Raw genomic sequence first — 23,043 nt, 5'->3', positions numbered from 1 at the left:
AGTTGCATCAAACCCATGGAGCCCCCCCCCACCCCCACCAGTGTTAATTCCTGCAGTGTGTCTGAGGAGCAGAGTAAGCCTCAGTTTCCTCTGAGTGTGGTTTATAGTGGTTTGTGTGTACATTAGGGACTGACATTTTAATCCAGATTAACTGTGGATAGAGGAACACTTAAAATCAGCTTTAACTTTATAACCCTACAGCCTTATAACCTCCCTTCATCATTAATTCTATAATAATGTGTCGCATTGATCCATTTCTAAACATAATCCACCTTAAAAATGGTGGTTAATCCACTGTGTACACTGTCAGAGAAACGGTCTCTGTGGTGGTACTCTCACTGGATCATATACTGTACCTTTAATTAGGGACAGAACTGTACCTTACTCTATATTAACTGTGGATGTTAAAGTGTGTTGATGTCATTCGCCCCGTTTCATCTCCAGGACTTTTATTGTTCTTTTATTCTCCACAGTTGTGTAATGAAAGATTACAGAGATCCCACTCTCCTTCTGGAGAAGAGAATGTAATGAACCTTTAGGGAACACAACTGGACTCTAACACCACTGCTGTACCTTTAAAGATACACTACACTGTTTGTAGCTGTAGTGACAGTAATGTACCCGTAATGTACCTTTAATCTGAGAGTGAAGGGATTCGGGATTTGATTTGGGACACAGCCACATCAGGAAATGTACTAATAAAGGGGCGGGGCCTGGCAGTGTCAGGGTGTTTGGACTCTTCTGGGTCAATGAATTAATAAAGTGTTTTGCTGTTTTGAAAATATGTTCAAATAAAAGTCAGTAGAAATTCAGAACTGGCTCAGGACTCTTCCTTAAGTCACTTATCACTGTGAACCATATGAACATTAGTTTGTTTAAATGAAACAGGCAAAGTCATGTGTATATTGCCCCCTATACTTCCTGTGATGTATTACACTCTGTCAGAACAACTGCATGGATCTAACAAAGGTTACCCAGCTCTGAATAAATGAAACGATGGAGTTTCATTTAATGTTTATAGGCTTTAAACTCAAATGTGAGAATCAAAGTGACGAGATTTATCTGTTGTTGTTTTATTGGAAACACACCCAGCCCTCAGAACCACGGCTGAGACACTTTGCTTCATACTGAAGAGAGAGAGAGAGAGAGAGAGAGAGTCACTGAGGGAAAAAATGGGCAGGAGATTAACTTTTCTGACCAATCACATCCAAGTCCTTGGTACAAAAAAGAAGAAAAAGAGAAAAAGTGCAAGTCTTTGTTTTGTTGTGGAGGGACTGACGCAGCACTTCCAGTTCTGAACGGCAACAGGGACGAGGGGGAGCCTGGGGGGGGTCTGAGGACAGCGTCTCTGTGTAGAGTCTGCGCTGATGATCCTTCTCCACCACGAGGAAATAAATCTCAGTGAGAAATAAAACCTCTCTGATTTGTTCAAGACTTTCCCAAAGCCGAGAAAACCCCGAACCTCCGGCTCCAGCTCCACATCTGGATCACAACTGGTTTAATCTGGAGAAGTCGGTTTTAGTGAATATTCCAGATCATTCAGAACCAACACGCGCGCACACACACACCTCTCATGTGCGCTAACACCTAAGAATACCAGGGTAAAATGATTAATTAAAAAAAAAAAAAAAAAAAAAGGATGGAGGGTGAAAAGAAAAGAACAGGGGAGAGGAGAGAAGGAGAGGAGAAGAGAATGAGAACAGGGGTGAGAGGGGAAAAGAGGAGGACAACAGGGGAGAAGAGAAGGGAAGTAGAGGAGAACAGGGGAGAGAGGAGACGAGAAAAGAAGAAGAGAAGAGAGGAAGATACCATGAAGAAAGAAAAAGGAGAAAGAGGACAGGAGAGGTATGAAAAGAGAAAGGATAGAACAGGGAAAGTGAAGGAAAGTAGGAGGGGCTATATGTCAGTACGGGTCATGGAAGGCTCCAATATGCAAATGAGCCTTGGACCAATCACCAATTTATATATTCCAACCAATCAGACGTTCTCTGAATCACTTGGATGAACTCAAACTGGTCACATGATCCACGATTTCTGTCACCTGCATTTACAGGTGCGTGAGTTTGAGACTAGAGGGCGCTGTGCTCCCTGCTGGGGACATTCCTTCATGATTAAATTAAGGCGTGGGAATGACTTATCGTGTGGGGACCTGATCAGGACCCATTTTATACACAGCCTCTAATAACAATGTAGTTACACATTAACAACATGGAACGGCAGTGTCAGAGCGCACTCACGATTAGAGGTGGATGACAGGTAAACACACAGGGGCATGATCACATTCAAGTGTGAATCTGGAGGTCACCAACCCACACACTGTGAAACAAGACCCCAGTGAGTTTTCTGCGCGCTGCCTGAATCAGAAAACACAGGATAAAACGAGTCGTTCTGATTCTGCTCTGCTTCTGACGTCAAGTGCAGAGACTTTAGAATGGCCCCGCCCCCTCGTCTGAGTCCAATCACAGTGCTGGACCCGTGTTAATGTGAGAGCACAAAGGTGAGGTTAAACGCAGCAAAACAGACACACACAGCGCGGAGGAATAAGAGCACTGAGTAAAAACGGGGAAATGAGAACGGAGAAGAAAGAGAACTGAGTGAAAACGGCTAAAAACCAGAGCTTCTGCTCCTCGCTGCTCACTGCTGTGGGGCTCATGGGGTTTGGACCAAAGCAGGCCACAGACGTTTCATTAAGAAACAGAACTGTGTTCCACTGTGGAGACGAGGGAGTGTATTCACTTTAATGTTTATTAATCCCATATCTCAAGTCATTCCCATATTTTATTTTATTATGGGGTGTGTGTGTGTGTGCGTGCGCGTTTAATGCAGCTCTAATGTCCTCAGAGGGAACATTCCCTCAGTGCTGATCCGTTTCAGATCATTACTGAAGCAGGAGCGGTGATTGCACGTGGAGAAATCCAGGTCCCGGTTTGACCCCCGCTCCTCCCCTCTTCCCTGGTGCACAGACGGATGAACAGAGGAAAAACTGCTAAGATGAGGATGAGGGAGATGAAGGACTGTCTGTTTTCCTCTTTTCACAGCAGCAGGAGGAAATGGTCAGAGCCTCAGAAAGAGCCGGGAGGTGGCCGCTGGGCGGTGGCCGCGGGGTCCGACTCTCTCTCGGGGCGAAGGCAGCGTCCAGCTCCGGACAGAGTCAACAACGCGAAGGAGGAGGAGGAGAGTAAACCCAGTCTTTCCTCTCCCTCTGATCTCAGTCTGCACTCGCCCTCTCCTCATCCTCCGCGAGGACAGACGAGGTCATGTGACTTGCAGGTCAGCTGACCCCTCAACAGTCCCAGAGGCTAACGGCTAATGAGTTAGCGGAGGCTAAAACCAGAAGGAGACGGGTCCAGGACAGCGCTGGACCAAATCGACCAATCACCAGAGCCGGTGCTGATGCAGGTTTCTACTGAGGACGGAGCGGACATCCGAGGTAAACCTAGAAAGAGAGAGAAAAAGAGATTGAGGGGGGAGAGAGAGAGGGGGAGAGAGTGAAAGAGAAGGGAGAGAGAGGAGGGGAGAGAGAGAGAGAGAGAGAAAGAGAGAGGTGAGAGAAAGAGAGACAGAGAGAGGTTACTGCAGGAGCATTGAGGCTGAGACAGAGGGGCATTTCTAAAGTGCCCCAAAAACCAAACAATCAGAAACACATATTTCAGTCGGTTTGAGAAAGAAGCAAGTGGTTTCAGAACGCTGACAGACAGCGAGAAACAGGCCACTACATTAGGAGAGGGTCCATCAGCCTCCACTGCAGCCAGATACATACACACTCACTCGAGTGTGTGTGTGTGTGAGAGAGTGAGAGAGTGTGTATACCTGAGGGCGTCCAGCATGGGCAGTAGGTTCAGCAGAGCCGTGTCACTCGGGTCACTGAACCAGGACTTTATAGGTATTGCATTATCTGCACAGAGCACGCGCGCGCACACACACACACACACACACACACACACACAGACACACCGCACTGGGGTTACACACTTCAGCCTCCAGAGGTTGTTTATAACCACTACTCCAGCCAATCAGGGCGGAGCTCACTTACATATCAGTACCTGCTTTAATTGTGGTTATTAGTGTAAGGTGTGTGCTGTAAGTGAGAGTCTCCTAAAAAGCGTACTGTGAGGCGGTGAACACTGGGGGCAGTGACTGTGTGAAGAGCGGAGTAACAGAGGAACTGTATCGCTTCCTGTTGGTTGAGGCGGGGGACTTGAACTTTATTCTGAGGTTTTAGTTTCCGCTGAATTAACTTTGACTCGACCGCAGTCTCCGGGTGCAGGAAGCATCCAGAGCTTCAGCCGCCTTCAACAGTTATGTATTTACCTGTGTGTACCTCTGGCGCCCCCTTCTGGGTGAAGTGGGTGACTGCAGATAACTAATGCATGTGAAAACAGACTTCATTGAAAACCTTATATTAATTAAACTACAGTAGACTCCACCTGAGTCCAGGAGGTCTATACTGGAAGAGCGTGAGTGTGTGTGTGTGTACCTGGATGACTGCGATATGCTCCAGGTGAGTTGTCCAGGATGACTATACTGGAGAGGTCATTATGAACTACTGACAGATCTTTAATGTAGCTGCCCAGGTCCAGCGTACAGTGCTGTAAACACAAGCGTAAACAACACAGTAAACAACTAACAGTGCTGTAAACATAGGCGTAAACAACACAGTAAACAACCAACAGTGCTGTAAACACAAGCATAAACAACACAGTAAACAAATAACAGTGCTGTAAACACAAGCATAAACAACACAGTAAACAACCAACAGTGCTGTAAAAAACAGCTAGGTGCTGTAAACATTTTCTGTAACAGTTTCATCTTATTCATAAATCTCGTAAAACACTAAAATAATGTTCAGTGTGTTACTGATATTCACAGAGTTTTAAACAGGAATTTGGACCAACAACAAAATATTAGAAATAAGTAAAAATGGTTATGATAAGATTCAAGTCACAATCCCAGCCCAATAAGAATTGATTATTAACTCTGTAAATGTGTTTTGATTTGTTTACTGAAACATCAAAAGACTCCTGGTAAGGTCTTGCCCCTCAGAGAAAACAGAACCAGGTTCTTGTGGTACTTTATTGATCAGTGCTGGGTCATTAATCCTGAGCAGGAGACGATACCTGTCTGTAATATCTGCGTTTGAGGATTCCTCTGTTATTGTCCAGTTTATCTGCCACAGCCGACCCGTAAATCTCCATACTTGCTGTAAACACCACCAGCTCGTACCACTGACTCACCTGTAGAACACACACACACACACACATATATTTATTTAGATTTTAACAGCTGCCTCTTTCACATGAGCTCTGGAGAATCTCTAAAGAAACTCCAGAGTGTTCGGTCAGGAGACGTCCCGGAGCGTTCGTCTTTACCAGGGCACAAGGAGGAGGAAGTCCGGGTAATGTCCGGGACCAGTGCTCACACACACACACACACAGCTCCTCTGGGAAAACTTTACTGCGCAGGTGTGAAAGAGGCAGGAGTGTATTCTACTTATATATGTAGTACTACTTACTAATATACCATGCACTAGTAAAGGTACTTACCACTTCTAAAAAGAAGTCGACGTGTGGCCTTTTATGAACAAAAAAACGCACTGGATGTTTATCTATTACGACCTGAACAGTGAGGAGAAACAGAGCTCAAATCAGTACACAACTCACAATTATAACGTTCACAACCATGTATGAATGATATGTATGTATGTATGATTTCTAATAAAGTGGCTAATCCACATCGCCCCCTACACTTCCTCCGGTACATTACACTCTGTCAGAAAGACTTTGTGGACTGTTAAACATTTTATAACTTTTTTTAAATGAAAAACAGAACACTTATTACCCCCTACATGTTCTGTAGCATATAACAAGCTGCAGCCACACAGTGTGTGTGTGTGTGTGTGTTCACCTTCAGTATAAAATCTGGAGGTGTTCCTGGTCTAACTGTGGGCCTCAGAACTCCATCGTGATGAGAGTGTATTAGAGTTTCATCCAGATCTAAAACAAGGATCTTCCTCTTCACTGCATCTAAACACACACACAGAGAGAGAGAATAAAACACACATTGAAAACACAGCAAGTGCTGAATACACAAACACCAGTCTCTGATCTCTGAAGTATCGGCTGCAGTATGATTTTTATTAAATGATTCAGTGAATCTCGTCATGATCTGATTCTTTTTCTTTGTGTCAATGTTTTTAATTTGTATTCCATCTACTGAACTTTGCCCTCTTCAGGTCAACTCTCGCCTTCACTTGGTCACACAAGCACTACGAAAACATCAAAAAAAAAACCTCTCCAGTCACAGAAACTAAGAGAGTTTATCTCTGGAGGAAAAAGATTGAACTCACTGAGTCTGTTTCGAGACGCAGGAGACAGAGGTAAAATATCATAACGAACCGTCTGATACTGGATTATCTGTGAGAGAGGGAGAGAGGGAACATGATTAGTGCAACAATATTAAATAATTTAGCTCCTTTCATACATTACATTTAATGAAAAATGCATTTGATTTGACAAAAACAAAAAAGCACATGTTTGCAGCAGAATTTAATGTGGAACAGAAAATTCCACTCCACTGGTATGTAACTGCAGCACCATTTAAGGTGGAATGGTGATAAAACAAAACAAAAAAAACTTCAGAAACAAAACATGTCTTTGACTGAGGGGCTGCTTCTGGAGAAAGAGGGAAACACTGACAGAATTGTTTATTTATTTATTTTTATATTTTTATTGAACCCTTTAAGAGTCCAGAGGGACCACACACACTGAGGTTCCACCACAGAGAACCACCACCCCTCCCTCCAGGATTAATACACTACAAATAAAATGGGTTTTTTATGTTATTATTAGAAAAGAATAAATAAAAATCAACCTGAATCTTCAGAATTAAAAACTGAATCACTGCACTCAGCCGAACAATAAATCAGACATCGCTCAAGCCGTAGTTAAACAGGAACATCTGCCTTGTGTTCTGCTGTCGTACACGCAGACACATTGTTGTTCTATTAATATCCCCCTCACTGTCTGAGGGCATCAGAGAACCCTGACCCCGACTCCAGCTCAGAAACACCTTCTGTCTCAAAATAAACCACTGACAAATTAAAGTCCCGCCTCAACTCACAGCGTTTCTGTGAGTGGTACGGTAAGTGGCCCACTGAATACACCACTGACCCCACCCCCACCAGTGACCCCACCACTGAACGCTCCCCCACCACTGACCGCACCCCCACCAGTGACAGCACCACTGACCGCACCCCCACCAGTGACAGCACCACTGACCGCACCCCCACCAGTGACAGCACCACTGACCGCACCCCCACCAGTGACAGCACCACTGACCGCACCCCCACCAGTGACAGCACCACTGACTGCACCCCCACCAGTGACAGCACCACTGACTGCACCCCCATCACTGAGTGCACCACTGACACTGACACACACACACACACACACACACACACACACACACACACACTTCAGAGTAATCTGAAGTTATGGTGTGTAGTTGCCCTTTAAATGATGCCATTGTTTAAAGGAGCATTAGGTTTGATTTGGTAGTTATGCTCTACTTACAGCACAGTCCTGAAATAAAGGGGTGGGGGGGTGTTGTGATGAGCCTGGAGCAATGACAGAGGATCTATTCCCTCTATTACACCTCAGTGGAGCACAAGCGTGATTCTGAAGGCTGTGACTTTAAGGTAGGTAGACTACGGAGTGTTGCTTTAAGCACTGTTTGGAAAGCTGTGGTAATACAGAGGCTGAATATCTGTGAGGAACAGTCTGGATTAGAGATCATTTAATACAGTTGTGAAAACATCAGGCTGTGTTTGTGCTCTTTTCAATCCGAACCACAGGAGTCCAGGGCAAAGACGGGCCCAAAGCCCAGAGGGGTCAGTTCTCAGATACGAGCAGCAGGTGGCATAGGCTCCACTCTGAGGCTTAAAGAATTCTAAAGGAATTCTGCTTAAATTTAACTAAGATAAAAGTGAATATGCGATAAAGCACTGTGTTATAAAACAGTGTTCTACTCTTGATTTGTGCGGGGTTGTATTGGGCGTGCGGGGTGATGGGTGGCGTGCGGGGTGATGTTGGGGTGATGGGTGGCGTGCGGGGTGATGCTGGGGTGATGGGTGGCGTGCGGGGTAATGGGTGGCGTGCGTGGTGATGGGTGGCGTGCGGGGTGATGGGTGGCGTGCGGGGTGATGGGTGGCGTGCGGGGTGATGCCTGGATGCTGTGTTTCCTGCTCTCACCGTTCTCAGGTGTTTCCTGAGGATGTAGAGGATGAAGCCCCAGATTCTGCTCGCAACTCCCAGAAACGTCCGGATCCCCAGCAAGCACTGCCTTGTCTTCAACATACTGACCCGCAGAACCCGCCCTGGAACACAACCAACACCACAATCATCTTTACTGTCTATAACTAGAAACATACCGGTTCTGTCTCGTTGCAAGTCCCTGTTACAGACCGGTTCTGTCCCGTTTAAAGTCTCTGTTACAGAATGAAACACACCAGTTCTGTCCCGTTTAAAGTCTCTGTTACAGAATGAAACACACACTGGATCTGTCCCGTTGTAAGTCCCTGTTACAGACCGGTTCTGTCCCGTTTAAAGTCTCTGTTACAGAATGAAACACACACAGGTTCTGTCCCGTTGTAAGTCCCTGTTACAGACCGGTTCTGTCCCGTTTAAAGTCTCTGTTACAGACTGAAACACACACCGGTTCTGTCCCGTTTCAAGTCTCTGTTACAGACCGGTTCTGTCCTGTTTAAAGTCTCTGTTACAGACTGAAACACACTCCGGTTCTGTTCCGTTGTAAGTCACTGTTACAGAGCGGTTCTGTCTCGTTTAAAGTCTCTGTTATAGACTGAAACACACTCCGGTTCTGTTCCGTTGTAAGTCTGTGTTACAGACTGAAACACACCGGTTCTGTCCCGTTTAAAATCTCTGTTATAGACTGAAACACACACCGGTTCTGTTCCGTTGTAAGTCTGTGTTGAAGCCGGTGAACGCTGCTCCACTTGCGGGCAGCTCTCTGTGTTTCCCCCGCTGTCGTAACACAGTTCTCTGTGTAAGAGTTCTGCCGCCGCCGCGGTGCTGCAGCTGGAGCCGGGGATTATCCTCCACCGCCGGTAGATTTATTAAACACCGGGTCTAAAATCATCAGAAGTGTGGTGGCATTTTTGTGGAAATCTGAGCGCGGAGCAGAAACAGCTGCAAAAGCTAAAGGCTAAAGCTAAGCTAACGCCAAAGCTAAAAGAATCACTGCGGACAGTGGGTGGCGCTAGGCTAATTAGCCTAGCTCGTACTCTGTTAGCGGTTAGCTGAGCTCGTCCTTCCCCCAGTTTAACGCCGTTATTCCGAGTTGTCCTGGCCGTACGTTCCCGGTGAATGGACGGAATCAGACCGAGGATTACGTTGCTATATAGCACCGTGGTTAAAGTGCAGAATGAACACCTTTCCCCTCCTGATAAGCCGCTTGAGAGCAGCTAAACCCGGGCACAACATCGGCTCTACAGCGCCCTCTCCGCCGCAGCAGCATTAACACCTCAGTCCCCTCCGGTAAACTCCCCCTAGCTTCCAGGAGCACAGACACAGCCCGAACTGAGTGCAAACCTCATGAAATATATTAACGCTTTACCTTTTTCCTCAGCAAAAATTAAATACAGAATAAACAGACCTTAACAGTTACATTTCTGTGAAGTTACTGTGTAAAATTTGATAAATTGTGCTGTGTATGGAGTGTGTTAAAGTACGTTAAAGTGTGTCCTCTCTTAGTGAAATGGTTACCCTAACTGGCCTTGCCCTGAACACGTTCAAGAAGATAGCACAGTTTCTAGGACTTTTATTATGACATAAAGTATAATTAAATTAATGTCTATTTGAAATACAAATTATGACTTATATTTTTCAGAAAAAACAACAACACTGGTACTGCAGCAGGACTGTAGTTTTATAGGGGATCACAAAGGTAAGAATGTAGCACCTCACACAGCTAAGAATGTAATATTTCATACATAAGAGTGTAATACCTCACACGTGTAAGTGTTTAATACCTCACACATATAAGATTGTAATACCTCACACAAGTAAGAGTGTAATACTTCACACAGTTAAGGGTTTTATACCTCACACAGGTAAGAGTGTAATACCTCACACAGGTAAGGGTTTAATAACTCACACAGGTAAGAGTGTAATACCTCACACAGGTAAGGGTTTAATACCTCACACAGGTAAGAGTGTAATACCTCACACAGGTAGGAGTGGAATACCTCACATAGGTAAGAGTGGAATACCTCACATAGGTAAGAGTGGAATACCTCACATAAGTAAGAGTGGAATACCTCACATGTAAGGGTTTAATACCTCACACAGGTAAGTGTGTAATACCTCACACAGGTAAGGGTTTAATACCTCACACAGGTAAGAGTGTAATACCTCACACAGGTAGGAGTGGAATACCTCACATAGGTAAGAGTGGAATACCTCACATAGGTAAGAGTGGAATACCTCACATAGGTAAGAGTGGAATACCTCACATAAGTAAGAGTGGAATACCTCACACATGTAAGGGTTTTTATATTTAAGGGTTTAATACCTCACATAGTATAATCACACAGTACCTGTGTGAGGTATTAAAAACCTGTGCTCTGTAAGGATGGTGAGACACTGAATTTGATTGAGCGTATTGTTGTGCGTTGTAAGGAGCACTTTGAGAAACTCTTAAACCTGAGAGATATGCCTCCTGCAGGAGGTATGGCCAGAGGTGTCTTGGGTGTCAGACTCCATTTCTGTGGCTGAAATAACTGAAAAAAAGGTTAAAAAGCTTCCAGGAGTGGATGAGCTTTCCACAGAGTTACTGAAGGCACTTGATACTGCGGGGCTGTCTTGGATGACACATCTCTACAATGTTGCATGGACCTCAGGAACAGTTCCTTTGGATTGGCAAACAGGCGTTGGTGGTTCCTATTTTTAAAAAAGGGGACAGGAGAAAGTGTGCCAATTAGCGTGGGATCACACTTCTCAGCCTCCCTGGGAAATGAGAATCTGTCCAATAGTCAAACCTAGGACTTTGGAGGAACAATGCGGATTTCGTCCTGGCCGTGGAACTATGGACCAACTCTTTCACAGATGATTGAGGGGGCATGGGAATTTGCTGCTCCACTCTACACATGCTTTGTGGATTTTGAGAAGGCTTATGACTGTGTTCTTTGAGAGATTCTGTGGGAGGTGCACTGAGAGGTGCACCTGGGGTGCCAGGGTCGCTCCGGTGAGCCGTACAGTCCTTGTACTCTCACAGTTGGAGTTGTGTTCTCATCCTTGGCAGTAAGTCAAGCTTGTTCAGTGTGGGCATTGGACTCCGTCAGGGCTGTGCCTTATCTCCACTCCTGTTTCTGATATTTATAGACAGGGTGGCGAGGCATAGCCTGGGACAGGAGGGCTTCCATTGAGGAGCTCAGGAGGTGGCATTTCCGCTATTTGCGGACGATGTTTTTCTTCTGGCTTCTTCGCACGGAGGCCTCCAGCGTTCACTTGAGCAGTTTGCAGCCGAGTTTGAAGCGGTCATTATGCAGATCAGCACCTCCAAGTCTGAGGCCATGGTTATCTCCTGGAAACAGGTGGCATGCTCTCTTCAGGTCAGTGGTGAGAACCTACCCCAAGTAAAGGTGTTCAAGTATCTCGGGTTCTTGCTCACAAGTGATGGGAAGAGCAATCATGAGGTTGACAGAGGGTTTGGTGCAGCATCTGCAGTGATGTGGTCACTGTACCGGACCATTGTGGTGAGAGAGAGCTGAGCCATAAAGCAAAACTCTCAATTTACTGGACAGTCTACGTCCCCACTCTGACCTGTGGTCATGAGCTTTGGGTAATGACCGAAAGAACGAGATCGCCAATACAAGTGGCAGAAATGAGCTTTCTCAGACGAGTTTCTGGGCGTACTCTCCGTGATTGGGTGAGGAGGTCAGTGACTACGGAGGAGCTCAGAGTAGAGTCACTGCTCCTTCGTGTCGAGAGGAGCCAGTTGAGGTGGTTCAGGCATCTGATGAGGATGCCTCCTGGACGCCTCCCACTGGAGGTATACCAGGCACGACCAACTGGAAGGAGGCCCGGGTGTAGGCCCAGGACACGCTGGAGGGATTATATCTCCTGGCCGGCCCGGGAATGCCTGGGGATCCCCCAGGAGGAGCTGGTGGATGTTGCCGGTGACAGAGACGTCTGGACTCTTCACTTAGTAACATCACATATTTCAGTATTAATAAACACAGCTGATCTAGCGCAGCTTTATGGTCTGTGAAGAATATGGTCTGTGAAGTTATAAATCATTTAAAAATTACAATATTCCAACTAAAAGCTGTTACCAAATCAGGAATATATTGTTACACAGCAATTCAGCAACTTTGATTTTTGTTTATTTATAGTTTATTTAAACAATCCTACAGAACTATGCTGTTTTTTTATATTATTTTATTAATTAATATTGCAGTTACTTCCAAAAATAGCTTAAAAACTCTATATTTCCCTCTATATTTTTAATAGAGGTAAAACCAACGCGGTCTCACAAATATAAAATGAATATTCATAAGTAGTAGAGTGTTCTGAGCTCTGATTGGTCGGACCTAAGCCCGATGTTCAGATGGCGGCTCTTGATTGGATGCTGAAGCGGATTCCTGGTCGTGACGTGCTCGACTCGCGGCGGAAGCAGAGAATAAGCGCTCAATGAATGAGAGCTGAAGAGAAACAGCGTTAAAACCTCGGTTTTTCGCTCGAGTTTGTTGAATATTTCCGATTATTATTGGTTATTAGCGGGTTATTTGCACTTTCCGTGGATATCTGCTGAAGGTGAGTATTTAATTGATCTAAAAACCCGAGTTTTTTTTCTAGATTTTTTGTTCCACCTTAAAAGCTGCACCAGCCCCTTTACAACCACCGAGCCGCCTTAGCCCAACTGCTGTGGCTTTTAAGGTGGAACGCAAAATAAGAAAAAGAAGCAACTTCAGCTTCGTTTAGCACATGTAAACATACAACAACAGCCACTTCTAACACATTACATACATTTACTTGACTTAAAACATGTTATTAACTTGATCAATGTGCATAAATAGATAAAATAATATGAATAAAACTAAAATATTGCTAAATTAGTGCTGTGTCCCCTTTCGTTTACACATTGACACAGAGCAGTTTTAATCCGAGAGAAACATTTTAAAACCAAGGTTTAAGTCGAGTTTAGAAAAACAGGCCTTTAAAACTGCACCAGCCATTGCTGAATCCTGCCTCCTTTATTTTTAAAAAATTAAAGAGACATTCTGTAATATTCCAAATGCATTTTAATAAGTATATTTTTATTAGAAATGACAGAATGAGAGTGGATTCAGTAAGAAATCCTTCTTGTAGAGAAACTAATAAAGTAGTGTATCCCTGGTGAATGGAATTAGACGTTCTCTTTAAAAGCTCCTCAGGAAGTTTGTACTTTCATTTATCCATCTTCACTAACCACTCCATTCTGATCAGGCTCATGGTGGGTCCAGAGCTTTCCCAGAATCACTGCACAAGGCAGGAATTCACACTGAACAGAGCATCACACACACACCAGTGGACCGTTTCTCACACACATACACTAGTGGACCGTTTCTCAGTGTTCCTGTGGACAGTTGTGTGTGTGTATGGGGGGTATGACCTGCAGCGCCACCATGTGGTCCTCACAACGTTATGAGTGAATGTTTGTTAACACACTAGGTTTGTTCAAGATAAACTGCGTCTTGACTTAGGTCAGTTGGGAGAGGAGGGTTGAAAAGTGCCATCAAAACAGACAGTGCCACCTACACGTGAGCTCTGGAAGATATCATGGTATTTCATGATATGACCTACATCATATTTAAAATAATAAAGTAAATAAACTCACTCTACGAGAGGTCATGTCCATGACATCTTCAGGAGAGATAACTGAGATTTACATTTCAGAACGAACAGAAACACACGTCATAGGTTTCAGCTGAGCTTCCAGCCAATGAGTGTTGTCATCAGTCTCTCGTCTCGCACAGCTCCTGGGGAGAAATTGCAGCGGCTGGCTCTGGAGCCACACACTCGCGAGATTATAACACTCATCATGATGTATTGCAATCACAAATCAGATAAAAAAAAAAACTAACTGACACCGAAACAGATGGTGATTGGTCTGCGCAACGCCGGGTGAAGTCAAACGCCTACTGTTGTGTCTGACCAATCTGGAGAAGGTGTTAGGATTAAAACTAAGACGGACTCAGGGCAATTTGGAGTAGCTAAGTTTACATAAACATTCAAAATATACTATATACTGCTTTAATTCCATTTCTTTATTTCCATAAACAGCTCACTGGACACGTGGAAGAAAATAATAAATAAAATGGACCATGAGACAGACAGTTGGGGAAATGTTCTGACAGAGTGTAATACACTACAGCAAATATAGGGGGCATTATAACATTTATTATTTCATTTATAAGGCTGAATTATACTGTATTGTCACCTTAAGATGGCAGCAGGTCTGATAGCTAAAAATGTTAGCATTTAATTGTTTTATTTTTTCAGTTTCTTTGCAGCAGCGTACGAGCGCCCCCTCTGGCCGGCTGGTGTAGTGCGAGTGTTGGCGTGGGGTCAGGCTGGAGGTGGTGGGGTTCCCGTGGACAATGAGGGACAGTGCTAGCGGCCTGGCACAGACTCACTGGCCCAGCGAGATAACTGTCACGGGGGGTGGGAATGGGACCGCCAGTGGGGGCGCTATAGCAGTCAGGCGTCATCATATAATGGACACCACAGTGGGGCAGTGCGCGCCCAGCCCGACTCGGCTCAAACTGGGCCATGGCGCAGAGGTCAGCCTGTGGGGGGCGCAGTTTACACACCCTGTGGAAGAAGAGGAGGAGATGGATGGAGACGAAGATGAGGAAATGGAGGAGGAGCTGGACGAAGACGAGAGTTTCCGTGACGACGGAAACCGTGATGACGAGGAACCCTGCGGTTCCCTGCAGAACCAGACAGGCCTCAGAGCCAGGAACTTTCCTGACCTCTCTGCCCACTCCTGGACCAACGGACTGGGGCTGAGCCGAGATGTCCGAGCGAGGCACAGAACCCGGAGGAGTTTTGGAGTGCGGCTCCTCGCGCAGCAGTGGAGGACCTGGCGCCTGAGGGCGAGGTGGGCTCACAGGGTTGATTTCAGGAAAATGTGCTGGAGAAGCAGGAGGAGGCGCCAGAGAGGAGAACCGGACAGAAGGCTCACGCACAGAGAGACGGAGAACCACAAATGGGACAGAGAACCAGCTGGTCAGTTTTTGTTTATTTAATTTGTAAAATGTTTATATTAATTTCCGTTGTGTTTGTTTTTTTTTGAAAATCAAAAGGCAATTAGTCAAAAGATCTAAGATTTTAAACCAGGATGAGTTTGCAGCGCGGTGTGTTTACAGTCCGACAGTAATAACTGTGGAGGGATTCTAATACAGTATGAGTCTGCTGACGAATTCTGATCAACCTGGTCCACCTTAAATGGTGCAGAAATACACTTATTGATACAGTATTTACACTTATTGATGCAGTACCTTAAATGATGCAGTCTTTCAATTCTAACATTTCTGGTCCACTTTAAATGATGCAGTCTTTCAATTCTAACATTTCTGGTCCACATTAAATGATGCAGTCTTTCAATTCTAGCATTTCTGGTCCACCTTAAATGGTGCAGGATTCATATGCCCACCCAGCATGGACTGTGTGTATAATCTCAGTAGAAACACAGGCAGTGAGTTGGGAAGCTCTGGAGGTCCCTCTGTGCCCAGCCTGGGTCAGCAGTGGGTCAGTGGAGCAGTGGAACTGTGTTCTCTGGAGTGACGGCGCATCATCTGTATGTGACTTCACTGATGTCCGTGTGAAGGCTGAATGCCATCAGATCCTCACAGCTATGTTCCAGCTTCTAGTGTGAAGTGTTTGTGGAGAAGCGGCAGCTGCCTGGTGCTGAGTCTGTGGTTCAGTTGTGTATTCAGTTGTGGTTCATTAAAGTTCCTGAAGGTGTTCTCCTGTGTTTTCAGACTCCTGCAGCACTAACAGAGCGAGTAAAGGTTCCGTCGTGGAGGACGGAGGAGGACAGAACGGTGTTCCTGCGTCTCGGGACCGACCCAGTCCTCAGAACCAGCTCAACAGCGAACACATCTCCTGTGTCCAAGGTACGGCTAAAGTCTCATGGCTCTAATCATCATGAGGTTTTTGATTCGATCAGTGGTGAAACCTCACCTGGTGTTTTCCACTGCCTGGTACTGGTCTCTACTGGACTCTACTCTCTGATTGGTCCCTGGTTGGTTTCCCACAGCTCCCACCGGAAATGTATCTGGTGTCGTCTCTAACCCCGTCTCTAAGGGGAACAGTGGGCTTTGGAAACCAAAACAACGGCGGTGGTAACGTTAAGCGGTGTTTACTCATGGTGTACTGGCATGTTGTTGTTGTTGTTGTTGTTGTTTGGGACTGAACACAACTCTGTCATCAGTTCAGACAGATCCAGTAGAGTTTGCTCCTTCCTTGTTGCAGCGTCCAGCTCTCGCTGGATTCTTTCGTCAGCCACCGATCCAAGGAGCGTTTGAACCTCTTCAAAAGACCACGGCGTAATTTTACGGGCTGCCATCGTGAGTCGGATAAAAACAAACGTCATCTCTGCTGCAGCTGGAGATTTTACAGATGGAGAGTTGGCGCTAGACGTCTGCATTGCGTGGCGTAGAGTGACGACTCTGTCTGGACAATCAGCGCTCTGCAAGGTTTACACGCCACAGTTTAGTCCCTACTCGACTCGCTCTGAACCACGAGAGAACAGCAACTAAACAAGAACCCGCTTCCAGAGCCAGGACCTGATTCACCTGGTGGAGGAGGGGAACAGACGAATCGAGTGGAGTTCAGTAGAGACCCTGCAGTGGAAATGCAACACTGTATTGAAAACAGCCCTTGCTTTCTCCCTCATTCCAGTGTTGGTTCTCATCAGAATTGGAGCAGAAAAGGGCTGTGTGTGAAATCAGAGGATGATGGGGAACTGGAGGCGACAAATAACTGGGAGAAAAGTCTGTAAAGCTCTGGGTTAAACAACAAAAAACAGCAGAGTGTTTAAACACAGGAGCTGCAGTGTTATTGTGTTGAGGTGGAGGTTTAGAGCCTTAATCTTGAAAGGTTCCAGTCTGTAATTTTGATCTCTGCTCTCCCTGAAGAGGTTGGTCAAAGATCTCTTTGGGTAAAAGGGAAAAACCTGAGGCTAACATTAATTTGAGAAATAGTAAAGGAAATTAATTATTAAAGGATCACTATGGAAGATTTATTTATTTATTGCCCCTGGGGCTCCCCCTAGTGTAATTCAAATTTACAATACTGCACTGAAATCAATGGAGTGGGGGTGGTTTCTTTTCTCATCCAAAGATTACCTAGTGTAGTTTCTGCAGTGCCGAGCCCAGAGTTACAAGGGCAGAGGCTCTGTTCTCCATGTTACAGCTCAGTGGAGCATCACAATGATTTTGAATTTTAAGGTAAAAAATGACACAATGTTCCTTTAAGTCAGCAGTGACAGCGGTGTTGTCCACACTCCTCTGTTCGGAGGAAACCGAAGCTCACAGTGACCAGGGCGTGTGATCAAACGATGGGTTTATTTTGTGTTTGTTTCTGTCCGGTGCAGGTATTCTGGATGAGTTTCTGCAGCAGTACGGCAGCTTGATTCCTATCCACGTGGATGAAGTGGTGGAGCGGCTCCAGAGCACGTTTAATGAGAGCTTCTCCAGCCCACACAGGTCTCGTCTCCAGTCAGTCACCTCTAAGGGCAGGAGATTAAACAAAACCACCCCCCACTGTCCCTCCTCACCGCAGACGAGTTCATGATGGGTTTTAGGCCTGAAATAGAGTTTAAACGTATGGGGTTTTTGTTTTGCTGAAACGCGCGGTTACAGTCCACACACAGTCGGGTGAATATCAGTGGAAATGTCCTATGGGTTTTATAGAGGTACAGGGAGGAATCATATTAATATTTGTTTGAAGAAACATGCAGAGCATTAGCTGGGTTTCCATCTGAAAACACTCAATGTTCTGCGCAGTAAAGGAATATCGGCAGAAAAAAGTGAAAATGGGTTGCGTTTCCATCCGCTGCACTTCTGTGAATAAACTCCTGAGGGTGTCAGCTCCGTGATCAGGGGCCGAATCAACCCGAGGGAGAGGTTTTCCATGTCACTTTTGTGCATTTGTGAGGGTCAGACTTTTCCACCTCGTCCCAGCGTCCGAACCCTTTCTGTGATGTTTGGGTGTTTTTTTGAATTTTGGGTCTTTTCTGTTCAGTTTTTTTGGGCACATTTTCATAATTCACAAAAAAAGTTGGTGGATGGAAACCCGCTAGTGACTTAAACAGCCTCCGAACTGAATATGTTACGTTTCTTAGTGTTATATTTTCAGGCAAAAATACAGTAACTCGCACATTCATCAGAAAATAACATCGAGTACTTGACTATATCACATCTGTCTGTTTTTAAATGGTCTTTTCTTTACTACATCTTTTACTCCAGTTAACCCTCAGACTTTATAACAGAGAAGCACCATATTCATATTAATAAATGATAATAATACATTGAGCACAGTAAACCACAGTCCAGAATCAGGACACGCGGAGTTAAAGGACGGTGCGGATGTGTGAGTGGAAAGGACCGAAGGGAGAAAGGTGGGGACAGATCAGAGGCGCTGATAGCGTCTGGGTTGAGTTAGTGACGAGAGAAAGGTTAAGGTTTGATCTGAAGGAGGAGGAGATTAGGGACAGGAGACAGTGGAGGAGGTCAGGTAACTGAGGAGTGTGTGTGTGTGTTTGTTTATATGTAGGTGTGTGCTGTGACTCTAATGCTCTGTGTGTGGTTTGTCCTCAGGAAGGTGATGGTGCAGCATTTAATGCAGTCGTATCAGAGAATGTCTGGGACAGCGATGATGAGAGATTTTAGAGTCAATTACAAACGCCACGTTCTCACAATGGACGACCTGAGCACTCTGTATGGACAGAACTGGCTTAACGACCAGGTACCGCTCTCTCCACACACCCTCTGCCCACATCTGAGCACTGCTCTTTAATACACAGCTCAGGACAGGAGCAGTAACTCACTCCCGCCACCAGGGAGCAGAGCAGGCTCTAAAGCTGCGTTCACACCGCAGGTAAAAATGGCCCAAATCTGCTCTGTTTCTTCAGCTGTGACACAGATGTGGTGTTTGTGTGAACAGCACATAACACACTGAATCTGACTCTTTAAAATCTGATCAATATCCGATCTGTGGCAGTGTGGAGGACGTGGAGATGGCTGGTTAAAGCACTTTTGTTTTGTACAACATTTTGGGAAACGAAAAACCTCTGAAACTTAATCCACTTTTACTTGCTGTGTGAACACAGACTAAGTACATGAAGAGTCAAACTGCCTGTCCCCCTGTGTGTGCGCGCCCCTGTTTTAACACGTCCAGGCCACTAGGTGGGAGTGTAAAGACCGTTTCATAAAGTAATGATTGGGATGAATGAGTGCTGCTGCTTTAAAAAGAGGTGTGTGTAACGTATTTAATGCTGTTTTTGCTCCAGGTGATGAACATGTACGGGGATTTAGTCATGGACACAGTTCCTGACAGAGTAAGAACCACACACACACACACACACACAATGTTGTTTTAGATGATTAATTGCTGTTAATTGACAAATGTGCTTTCTCTCTTCTGAAATACTCATTAATACATTCTCTGTCTCTCTCTCGTTCTCTCTCTCTTACTGTCTCTCTCTCTCTCTCTGTCTCACTCTCTCTCTCTGTCTCACTCTCTCTCTCTCTCTCTCAGGTTCACTTCTTCAACAGTTTCTTTTATGACAAGCTGAGGACGAAGGGTTACGACGGCGTGAAGCGGTGGACGAAGAACGTCAGTAGCTCTGAGCTGAGTGAACTCTAATGGAGAATAGAGTGCTGTGATTTGTTGGTGCTCACCCTTCTCTCTCTCCCCTCGTGTGCAGGTGGATATTTTCCAGAAGAAGTTCCTGCTCATCCCTATTCACCTGGAGGTCCACTGGTCTCTGGTGTGTGTGAACGTTCCTGAGCGCATCATCATCTACTTCGACTCTCAGAGGACCCTCAACCGCCGCTGCCCCAAGGTCTGTACGCTTTCTAACCCTAGAAATCTGATCTACCAGTGTAAAACCCCAGGCTCCGGATACGTACAATAACACACACCCGTGTCCCCATCACCTCCTACAACACACAACCAGTTTACGTCATTAACATACAGCTGAGTGCGGGCTGTGGTGGGACTCTGAGGCTGTACACTGTCTGTCAGAGCTACACAGCGGCTCTGATGAGGTGCTACCCATCGATATCCGTCCCTCAGCCGCTCTACGCAGGCTCAGACCCACAGTTCTCAATGTGTTCGTGTGTGTCTCATGGCCTGTCTGTTTTCCTTCAGCGTTCAGAACCGTACACACTGGATCACATGTGGAAACAAGTATACGTTAATAAACAATTTATTACAACAATGACCTTTAATTACCTCATCTTTGCCCTCATACAGGGTTTAGAGCATATGCCCTGCTAATGCTTCAGTTGGGAGAATTTTCTGATCATCTTTTATCCTAATATCCTCCGGTGTAATTATAAAAATGCTCAATAGTAGCACATTTCCACAGCCCCCCGGGGCACAGTGTGACTCTCGCCGTGTTGTCGTCTCCCGTTTGAAACAGAAAGTGTCAGCAGCGGTGCTGTGTCGGCTCAGATAGAATTCGAAAATGTCCAGAGGTTTCCTGGAGTTGTCCTTGACACTTTGTCTGTGTCAGACGTGTTCTCACAGCTGGAATAGTGTGGTCCTGGCAGGGGGCGGAGCCTGTGCACTTCACTGTGAATTCTCCGGAACATTCCCAGCTCTGTTCACACAGGGGTCACTCAGACATTCCCCGGACTGTGTCCTGGGGGCAGGTTAAAGTACGGAGCAGTTCGGGATTAACGTGCATGTCTGAGAGGGGCTTTAGAGTAATTTTGCCTTGTAGCTAACCTCTGGAAAACCATTTAAATAAAAATCTCTGTTGCTTTTATATAATGTAAATTTTCCAAAGGCAATCTCTCTTCAACCGTGAGGTTTCTAAGTGACAGTGTGAAGTAAAAATGGAATAGAAACACTGTTAGAAGTGCTGGTAGAGGCAGGAAGTCTAGCCGTCAGTCCTTCGTTGCTGCTGTGTCTGTAAACAGCGACCCCTGTGTTTAGTTCTGGGAATGTTTCTGTTGTCTGGATCCTCTGAGGTGTGAGGTCATTAAGACATTTATGGGTGAGAATGGGGCTGTGAATGCTGCTGTCTTTACTGTTGTCTCGGTCTTTCAGCACATCGCAAAATACCTGCAAGCGGAGGCCATCAAGAGAGAGCAGAAAGAGTTCTACAGCGGCTGGAGGGGTCTCTTCAAAATGGTATGGACTCAGAGAGAGAGAGAGAGGATTTAATCTGGACATGGGGCACTTTGCATTTCAATTGTGTGCCTTGGTTTTTAGTAAAAACTGCTGATAAAGTAAAAACTGCTTTCCACCTTTGAGGTGGAAAAGCGGAAAAGCACCATGGAAACTCCCCTAAACTCGGGGCGAGTGTAAAGATTGTGTTAAAGCTGCTGTCCACACTTCAGCACCTGCCTTTATTCAGCTCTGAGCTCCTGGAGCAGCTTTGAAATTCACCTTTTAAAAAGACCCTTGTTTTAAAGTGTGTGTGTGTGTGTTTGTGTGTGGATTGTTCTAGAACGTGGCTCGGCAGAACAATGACAGCGACTGTGGGGCTTTTGTTCTCCAGGTGAGGCTCTGTTCACTCGTCCTTTAACTCTCATTGGACTATAATCATGTGATTATTTTGATGTTTTGTGGCCTGGGGTTCAGCCCAGATTCACCGTGTTACACTAATGTCACACTCAGTAAACAGTCAGTAAACACACTGCCATTAGACTAATACAATAATGCTTTATAAGGTGTGTGTGTGTGTCTCTCTCTCTCTCTCTCTCAGTACTGTAAGTGCCTGGCGTTGGAGCAGCCGTTTGTGTTTGGACAGCAGGACATGCCGAAGCTGCGCAGACTGATGTATAAGGAGCTGTGTCACTGCAGACTGACTCTGTGAGGACCCCGGGACTCTGGAGACGGCTGAAAACATACATTTCCATTCGCACATGTCCAGGGGACCAGTGGGACTCTTATTTTGAAAAACTTTAGCCTTTTCTTGCCCTTTAGTTCTGTTTAAAGTCCTGCCCTGGACGGCTGTTGGTGTTTGGGGACAGACTCCAGGCGAAGGAGGTGTTCCTCATCGCAGACGAGCACTGAACTCTTACCGGGTGCCGCCATTTATTTGGCTTTTTTTTTTTTTTTTTTTGGGGTATTTTTTTTTTTTGTTGTTGTTGTTGTTGTTATGTTTTCTGTGTCTTGATGTCAGTAAAAGGTGTTTGTTACATTCTCAGTTGAAGATACAGTATCTAAGGCAGAGAAATATTGGTTCTCATTCACAGAGATCTGTACAGACCACAACGCTATTCCCGTCTTCTTTGGGTCACTGTTGGTTGTTGTTGCTGTATTTGATCCAAGTAACGAACAAAACAGTGCCGCTGTAAATTAAAACAGTTTTCTATCTTTTCAGAAAAGTGTTGTAAGGGAAACCGATGGATGTGGAATAAAAACCACAATAAAAGTGGAAACGTCAGAGTCTAATAAAGCGGCCAGTGAGAAGAGCAAAGGGGTTTGGAAATTAATTTTTTAAAACAGGATCCACACACTCCTTTAACTGAACAATGATTGAATTTATTATAAAACATAGTTTTATCTACATTTTGATTTCTTTAGATCCTGATAGCGATAAAAAAATTAAACACTGATCATAAACTGAATAAAATCAATATCTGTGGCATCTAATCATTTAATGCAGACTCATAGTAACGACCGGACCGTTTACCTGCCTTTCCACCTACGTCTACCTCCCGACCCGCGCGCTTCTGCCCTCTGCTGTCGGGGCGATGCAGAGAGGGTTCTGTCACTTCCTGCCACTGCAACAATA

The 23,043-nt window shown here is 45.3% G+C and overlaps 2 protein-coding genes across 2 annotated transcripts; one reads left to right on the top strand and one right to left on the bottom strand.

Moving 5' to 3' along the window:
- Positions 1 to 1,073: 1,073 nt before the first annotated feature.
- Positions 1,074 to 9,702, bottom strand: ctdnep1a (CTD nuclear envelope phosphatase 1a). The gene is made up of 9 exons (XM_066662358.1): positions 8,963 to 9,702; positions 8,250 to 8,374; positions 6,347 to 6,413; positions 5,905 to 6,023; positions 5,544 to 5,615; positions 5,118 to 5,234; positions 4,478 to 4,589; positions 3,811 to 3,895; positions 1,074 to 3,436 (listed from the first exon to the last, which is right to left on the bottom strand). Exons 2-9 carry the CDS (start codon positions 8,352 to 8,354, stop codon positions 3,376 to 3,378), a joined length of 738 nt encoding a protein of 245 aa, XP_066518455.1. The 5' UTR covers positions 8,355 to 8,374; positions 8,963 to 9,702; the 3' UTR covers positions 1,074 to 3,375.
- A 2,991-nt stretch (positions 9,703 to 12,693) lies between these two features.
- senp3a (SUMO specific peptidase 3a) lies at positions 12,694 to 22,745 on the top strand. Its single transcript, XM_066660589.1, has 11 exons — positions 12,694 to 12,833; positions 14,562 to 15,290; positions 16,046 to 16,180; positions 17,662 to 17,773; positions 18,887 to 19,034; positions 19,579 to 19,626; positions 19,827 to 19,904; positions 19,996 to 20,133; positions 21,348 to 21,431; positions 21,751 to 21,801; positions 22,009 to 22,745. The coding sequence occupies exons 2-11, from the start codon at positions 14,660 to 14,662 to the stop codon at positions 22,117 to 22,119; spliced, it is 1,536 nt and encodes a 511-aa protein (XP_066516686.1). The 5' UTR covers positions 12,694 to 12,833; positions 14,562 to 14,659; the 3' UTR covers positions 22,120 to 22,745.
- The last annotated feature ends 298 nt before the right edge of the window (positions 22,746 to 23,043 follow it).

The sequence above is a fragment of the Hoplias malabaricus genome, chromosome 2 (genome assembly GCF_029633855.1).
Source record: "Hoplias malabaricus isolate fHopMal1 chromosome 2, fHopMal1.hap1, whole genome shotgun sequence".
Classification (NCBI taxonomy): domain Eukaryota; kingdom Metazoa; phylum Chordata; class Actinopteri; order Characiformes; family Erythrinidae; genus Hoplias; species Hoplias malabaricus.
This window is presented reverse-complemented; position numbering and strand designations above follow the sequence as displayed.

Coding starts and splice junctions, on each gene's coding strand:
- senp3a (XM_066660589.1), top strand. CDS start 14,660: ATGAGGGACAGTGCTAGCGGCCTGGCACAGACTCACTGGCCCAGCGAG. Junction 17,774..18,886: donor AGCTTCTCCAGCCCACACAG/GTCTCGTCTCCA, acceptor GTTTGTCCTCAG/GAAGGTGATGGTGCAGCATT. Junction 21,802..22,008: donor GTGGGGCTTTTGTTCTCCAG/GTGAGGCTCTGT, acceptor TCTCTCTCTCAG/TACTGTAAGTGCCTGGCGTT.
- ctdnep1a (XM_066662358.1), bottom strand. CDS start 8,354: ATGTTGAAGACAAGGCAGTGCTTGCTGGGGATCCGGACGTTTCTGGGA. Junction 5,235..5,543: donor TCGACTTCTTTTTAGAAGTG/GTAAGTACCTTT, acceptor TGTGTTCTACAG/GTGAGTCAGTGGTACGAGCT. Junction 3,437..3,810: donor CCCATGCTGGACGCCCTCAG/GTATACACACTC, acceptor CTCTCTTTCTAG/GTTTACCTCGGATGTCCGCT.